At 55.8% G+C, this 6,628-nt stretch overlaps 1 protein-coding gene across 1 annotated transcript; it reads right to left on the reverse strand.

The window, feature by feature from the left end:
• Positions 1-374: 374 nt before the first annotated feature.
• Positions 375-6,218, reverse strand: MARVELD1 (MARVEL domain containing 1). The gene is made up of 2 exons (XM_033186766.1): positions 3,938-6,218; positions 375-1,327 (listed from the first exon to the last, which is right to left on the reverse strand). The coding sequence occupies exon 1, from the start codon at positions 6,039-6,041 to the stop codon at positions 5,520-5,522; it is 522 nt and encodes a 173-aa protein (XP_033042657.1). The 5' UTR covers positions 6,042-6,218; the 3' UTR covers positions 375-1,327; positions 3,938-5,519.
• Positions 6,219-6,628: the final 410 nt, after the last annotated feature.

Genomic DNA, 6,628 nt, shown 5'->3' on the forward strand with positions numbered 1-6,628 from the left:
CGATGGGGTTGGACTAGAACAGGACACTCTAGCTCCACAACCACGGTCTTTCTGCGCCCAGAATGAGAGGCAGTGGAGCTCTGTAACAGAGGGCCCATTGAGAGCAAGGACAAAAGCCTCTGGAATTTCCTCCAGCCTCCATCAGGGACACAGGCAGTTTTCTTCCCTCTGGTTTCTGTCCTCAGGCAACCCCTGGTCCAGGCTCCTAACTGCACTGGACATCTGTGAACTCACTCTCTTTCCTTCCTAGAAGGAAAGAGGAAGCCAGAGAGGCAGAAAAGAGGCCAGCAACAGGGCGTGAGGCACAATGAGACAGAATGGGAGGACCTCACACGGAGGGGTACTGCAGAAGACCAGGACGGAAGACACACACGCCAAAAGCAAACAACCAAACTTTATCCAGAAAAGCATATTTGTAATCACCACTAAACAATGAGGCACATCGGTCCCCCCTCCCCAACCACCCTCACTCTTCCCAAATCCACTCTCCCTTTTGGCTTTTACAGAACACTGTAGAAATCCTTTCCTGGGTCTGCAAATGGCCCTAGACTGGGATGGGAGCTGCCCAGAGTGGTCTTGGGCTGGACTGAGTCCTGGTACCCAGAGAGAGAGGCCTACACAACTGCCTCCAGTATCCAAAAGTTCTGGGGGCAGGTCGGGTGGCCACCCTATGGCACAGGGCCTTGAGGGAGGGTGAATGTGGGCGGTCTTACGCGTTCTTCTCATACCTGGCAGACAGAAGGAGCACAAGCCGCTGGAAGCCAAGCGGGAAGGCACATCTAGAAGAGCAGTGAGCTCTGGAATGCTACAGGCACGTGTGGATGGATGAGGCTCCATGACGGCCAAGGAGATATCTGCTCCTGAGTAAGGTCACCTGACCACAGACAGCACCAGGGGCTGGGGGCTAAGAAGGAGATCTTGGGAAGGATGGACCTGAGCTAAAGATGTAACTTAGATGGTGATCTGAAAAAAGAAAAAAAGAATAAAGGCTGGAACTCAAACCCATTGTTTAGGGTACAGGAGTACACAGCTAAGTTCCAGGTGTCCAGAATCTTGTGTCCAAATCATAGCACAAGGAGAACAGGAATTCTCTTGGGTTAAGGCAAAATCAATCTTCACCCATCTGGGCTCTTCCATTGAATGGTGTGGAAAGGAAGCTGCTGGGCAGAGGTCATTCCTCTCCCCATCTCCCCCTACTGCCAGTGAAGACTCTGAAAGTTTCTGCAGGCCCAGGCCAGAATGGTGTTACCAGCCCAGGGCAGCGGTCCCTGAAAGTGGTTGGTGTGACCAACTCTGGGAATCTCCATGGCCTCAGCCACATGGAAACCTGCAACAGGATAGCCAAAGTCAATGGGCTTCAAAGGCACCCCAAGTGTCTCACCCCAGGTTCTCACTGCACCAGCACTTGGGGCTGAGGGAACGTTACCCTTCCTGGAGCTTGGCAGTGGGACCTGGCCTAACTGAGACATTGAAGGAGTTGGGGGACTTTGGGATCAGTGTTCTAGAATTTCCCAGAGAAGAGAAAAAAACAACAAAAACAACCACAATTTGGCCGGGTGCAGTGGCCCATGCCTGTAATCTGAGCACTTTGGAAGGCTGAGGTGGGTGGATCACTTGAGGTCAGAAGTTCAAGAGCAGCCTAGCCAACATGGTGAAACTCTGTCTCTACTAAAAATACAAAAATTAGCTGGGTGTGTTGGCCCGCGCCTGTAGTCCCAGCTACTTGGGAGGCTGAGGCAGGAGAATGGCTTGAACTCGGGAGGCGAAGGTTGCAGTGAGCTGAGATCACGCCATTGGACTCCAGTCTGGGTGACAGAGCGAGACTCCGTCTCACACACACACACAGAAAAAACGAAAAACAAACCAAAAACCCCACGATTTTACTGGGTACAGAGTTTCAGTTTTACAAGATGAGAAAAGTTCTGAAGATAGATGGTGGTGATGGCTGCATAACAATATGAATGTTCTTTTTGAGACAGGGTCTCGCTGTCACCCAGGATGGAGTACCATGGCACCAACACGGCTCACCGCAGCCTCGACCTCTTGGGCTCAAACGATCCCCACCCTCAGCCTCCTAAGCAGCTGGAATCACAGGCACACACCACCACACTCAGCTAATTTTTAAAACTTGTTGTACAAATAGGATCTTGCTATGTTGCCAAGGCTAGTCTCAAGCCTCAGCGTCCCCAAAGTGCTGGGATTACAGACATGAGCCACTGTGCCTAGCTGTGAATGTTCTTAATGCCACTGAACTATACACTTAAAAATTGTTAAGATGGTAAATTTTAAGTATATTTTACAATTTAAAAAACAGCTACATTAACATGTATATTACATGTTAATTAAAAACTAGATACATTAACATGTATCTAACATGTATTGATACCCTACTATATAGAGTATAGCCTGGTCATGAAGAGGCCAGGCTGTCAGGATTCAAATCCTACCTCTACCACTCATTAGCTGGGAGACCTTGGGCAAGGTATTTAACCTCTCTGGGACTCATTTTCCTATTCGGAATATGGGAATGACATTAGAACCCACCTCAATAGGGTTATTGAGAGAATCAATGGACACCTGTAAAATGCTTTGAGATGTGACAGCCACATAGTAGAGCTACACAGGTGCTCTGATGGCAACATATCTAGAATTACATTCATGCTTCACACACCCTAAAACTACACCTATGCAACCTCCACAGAGAAATCTAACACCTGTGCACCTAAACTTTAAAAACAAGCTCACGAAAACACATGGCTGGCCGGGCGCGGTGGCTCAAGCCTGTAATCCCAGCACTTTGGGAGGCCGAGACGGGCGGATCACGAGGTCAGGAGATCGAGACCATCCTGGCTAACACGGTGAAACCCCGTCTCTACTAAAAAATACAAAAAATTAGCCGGGCGAGATGGCGGGCACCTGTAGTCCCAGCTACTCGGGAGGCTGAGGCAGGAGAATGGCGTGAACCCAGGAGGCGGAGCTTGTAGTGAGCTGAGATCCGGCCACTGCACTCCAGCCTGGGCGACAGAGCGAGACTCTGTCTCAAAAAAAAAAAAAAAAAACACACATGGCCTCCCCTCTTCTAGTTTCTTTTCTTTTTTTTTTTTTTTTTTTTGAGACGGAGTCTCGCTCTGTCGCCCAGGCTGGAGTACAGTGGCCGGATCTCAGCTCACTGCAAGCTCCGCCTCCCGGGTTCACGCCATTCTCCTGCCTCAGCCTCCCGAGTAGCTGGGACTACAGGCGCCCGCCACCTCGCCCGGCTAATTTTTTGTATTTTTAGTAGAGACGGGGTTTCACCGTGTTAGCCAGGATGGTCTCGATCTCCTGACCTCGTGATCCACCCGTCTCGGCCTCCCAAAGTGCTGGGATTACAGGCTTGAGCCACCGCGCCCGGCCCCCTCTTCTAGTTTCTAATCCAGAGAAGGTTGAGCCTTTTCAAACAGCAAGGCCAGGCACAGTGGCTTACACCTGTAATCCCAACACTCTGGGAGGCTGAGACAGGAGGATTTCTTGAGCCCAGGAGTTTGAGACCAGCATACAAAATATAATGGGGCCCTGTCTCTACAAAAATTTAAAAATTAGCCAGGCTTGGTGTCACGTGCCTGTAGTCTCAGCTACCTGGCAGGCTGAGGTGAGAGGATCACTTGAGTCTGGGAGGTCCAGACTGCAGTGAGCCATAATCACACCACTGCACTCCAGTGTGGGTGACACAGTAAGACTGCCTCAAAAACAAAACAAAAAAGAAAGAAAAAATAAAAGAGCAGACCATTGAAGGATTTTAGCAAAAAGATTGAATCTTCACAGTAGATACTGTGGTTATTACTGTCACCTCTCCAACTTGCTCTGAATAAAAACTCTTTAACTTTTGGAAAAGGAGTAGGCTCTGTGCTTTTTATTCAAATGCCCATGATCCCTTCCAGAAAACCAAGAAGCGTCTTACCTTACAGGCCCAGCCAGCAGGTCACCCCAGCGTCAGAGAGTGGTTCTTCTCTTTGGTAAGGGAGACCCACCCTGTCAGGTGCTTCAGGTCAGTGCCGGGATATCTTGCAGGTGACTTTCCTTTAGACTGGGAAAACCATCTGAACAACTTTGGCTTCATTTCTCCAACAATGTAAAGGAATGTTCCTATTTCCCAGTTCGGGTCTCTGGCTAGGGGCAGCAATCTCCTTCCTCCATGGGGTGGGTCCCCTCCCTCTGCTAGAGAAATTCCCTGGAGAAGAAAGAGAAGGCACTCCCGAAATCTTCAAACAGAACACAGCCAATGGGTTGGGCCCTTAGGCATGAATGAGAGCCTGGACAGCACAGGGATGCTTGGAACCTCAAGGTAGGAATACTGCTCCAGGCTCAGGAGCAGTTAATACAGTAAACTAAATTATTTCTCTAACAGCGGGACTTCTCAGAGTCTTTGATAAGCTAATGAGCATCTCCAGGAAAGGGAGACAGCACGGCTGACAAACCCATTTGGGCTTGAAACCCTCTTTTCGGAGAGGCGGCTCCTGAGCCAGGGGTCCTGACTCACCCACCCTTTTAATGCAAACAGCGCTGGACTGCAAGTCTGGGTTCTAATCTTACTCTGGCTGTTCCCAAGAGCAGGCTCTGGGTCCCCATCAGTAAGAAGCGGTGGGGTTCCCCTTAACATTCCGCCATGGTCGTGGGACTCCTAATGCAAACAGATATGGGGGGATGGGGATGAGGGGGGCGGCAGAAGCCTGTGAGGAAGGCTGGGAAGAAACTTGTGTCACGGAGAGGCCAGGACAGTTAGCGTGTGTTGGGGACTGGCCTGCAAAAACCTGAAGGACAAAGGCGGAGTAGGCAGAGGCACGAGGAGACTCCACAAGTGTATGTGTACAGCCCACCGGCGGCTCCTATCCGTCCCCACCTCTGCGGATGGGCCCCACCCCAGGACAACCAAGCACCGGGAGACTGACTGCGAAGGGCTTCGCAGGATGCCCGCACAACCCCCAGCTAAAACCAAACTCTTCGCTCATCCTGCAACCAGCCAAGGCCTGTCCTCAGCTCCGCCCGCGGCCCAGCGCCTGCGTTTCACAGCACCGGAGGCTGGGAGAGGGGCCGGGGAAAGGGGTGCTCTTCCGACCGCGGGGCGGGAGGGAAGGGGGCAGGCGGAAGCCTGGTTCCAATTTGGGAGCCTCCTCCGGATCTACGCGGCGCCCGTCCACGTCTTAGTCTCAGCAGGGAAGGGAAGAGGAACCACGAGGTTTCGCCTCGGGGCGGCTGGTCTGCGAGTGTGCGTCCGCCCCTCGGATTGCAGCCTGCGCTGGTCCCAGGAGACTGCGCGTCCGGCGCGGCTGTCGGGATTCTGGGCAGTGGCTGGGATTCTGGGCGGCGGCGGCGGCGCTGCCGTTGGGCGGGAGCTGCGCGTCAGGGTCCCTGGGCGCGGGCGACAGTGGAAACGGGGAGAGGGTGCCAGGGCGCACCCGCGCGGGGAGGCAGGGGAGGGACTGGGGGCGCTGGTCTCCGGGGGTCCCCCGCCCCGATCAGGGCCGCGGCGGGCGCGGGCGGCCTCACGCCACCTCCTGCTTGCCCTGGCAGCGACGCCCGCAGCCGTAGAGCGCCGAGAGCAGGTAGAGGCCGTGGCAAACGCCGCCGCAGACGGCGGCCGCCAGGAAGGCGTGGTAGGCGCAGGGCAGCGGGTAATCCTTGAGGTTGCAGTAGCTGTGGCGCTGCATCTGGTCACTCATGATGCCGGTCGCGGCGCCGTAGAGCGCGGCCGCCAGCACGTCGTGCGCCACGTTGACCACGAGCCAGCGCGAGCCCAGCACGGGGACCAGCTCGTGCTTGCCCAGCAGCGTGAGGAAGTAGAGGCCCAGGGTAAGCAGCCAGAAGAGCACCGACACGAAGAGCGCGAAGTGCACGGGGCCCTGGTACTTGCTGGTGGCGATAGTGATCCAGAAGGCAGCGCCGGCCAGCAGCTGCAGCAGCCGCAACACGCCCAGGGGGCTGCGCAGGAAGGGCCGCTGCAGGCTCACCGCGCCGCGGGCCGCACGCGCCTGGGGCGGCGGCTGGCGCGGGGGCGGCGGGAGCATGGCCCCCGGGCGCGGTGGCGGCGGCGGCGGCGCCCCGAGCAGCGGAATGGCGGCGCCTTGCTCGCTGGGGCAGCCCGGCCCAGATGCCCGCTGCGCCCGCCGCGGCCTCCTCGCCTTGCTCCCCTCTTAGTCCTCTCTTCCTCTCCTCCTTTCCCCACCCTTCCTCTCCTCTCTCCTCCCCTCGGCCCTCCTCGCCTTCTCTCTCCCGCTCTCCACCCTTCCCACCCGCCCCTTTCCCTTCCACTTCCCCTCCGCGGTCTCCTCCCCCGCGCGCTCCTCCCGGCTTCCTACCATCTCTCTTGCCGTCTCGCTCACCACCCTGGCGCCCCCCTTTCTCCTCTGCGCCAGGCCCGCAGCTCGGATTCCTTCATCCTCCGGCCAGGGCAGGGCGCACCTCCCAGCCCGACGCGGGCCTTCCGCCCTCCCCGCCCGTGCGCTGCTGCGCCAAGTTTGCCACATCTGGGGCCGCCCCTACCCGCGCTGCCTCCTCCTTTCCCCTTTCTCCAGCCATAGCGCCCACCCCTGGCCTCTGGGCTCTTCCTGGGCGCGGGAGGAGAGCAGTGCTGGTTTTGAACTGACATCCACTG

This window comes from Trachypithecus francoisi, unplaced genomic scaffold (genome assembly GCF_009764315.1).
Source record: "Trachypithecus francoisi isolate TF-2019V2 unplaced genomic scaffold, Tfra_2.0 Contig01579, whole genome shotgun sequence".
Taxonomy (NCBI): domain Eukaryota; kingdom Metazoa; phylum Chordata; class Mammalia; order Primates; family Cercopithecidae; genus Trachypithecus; species Trachypithecus francoisi.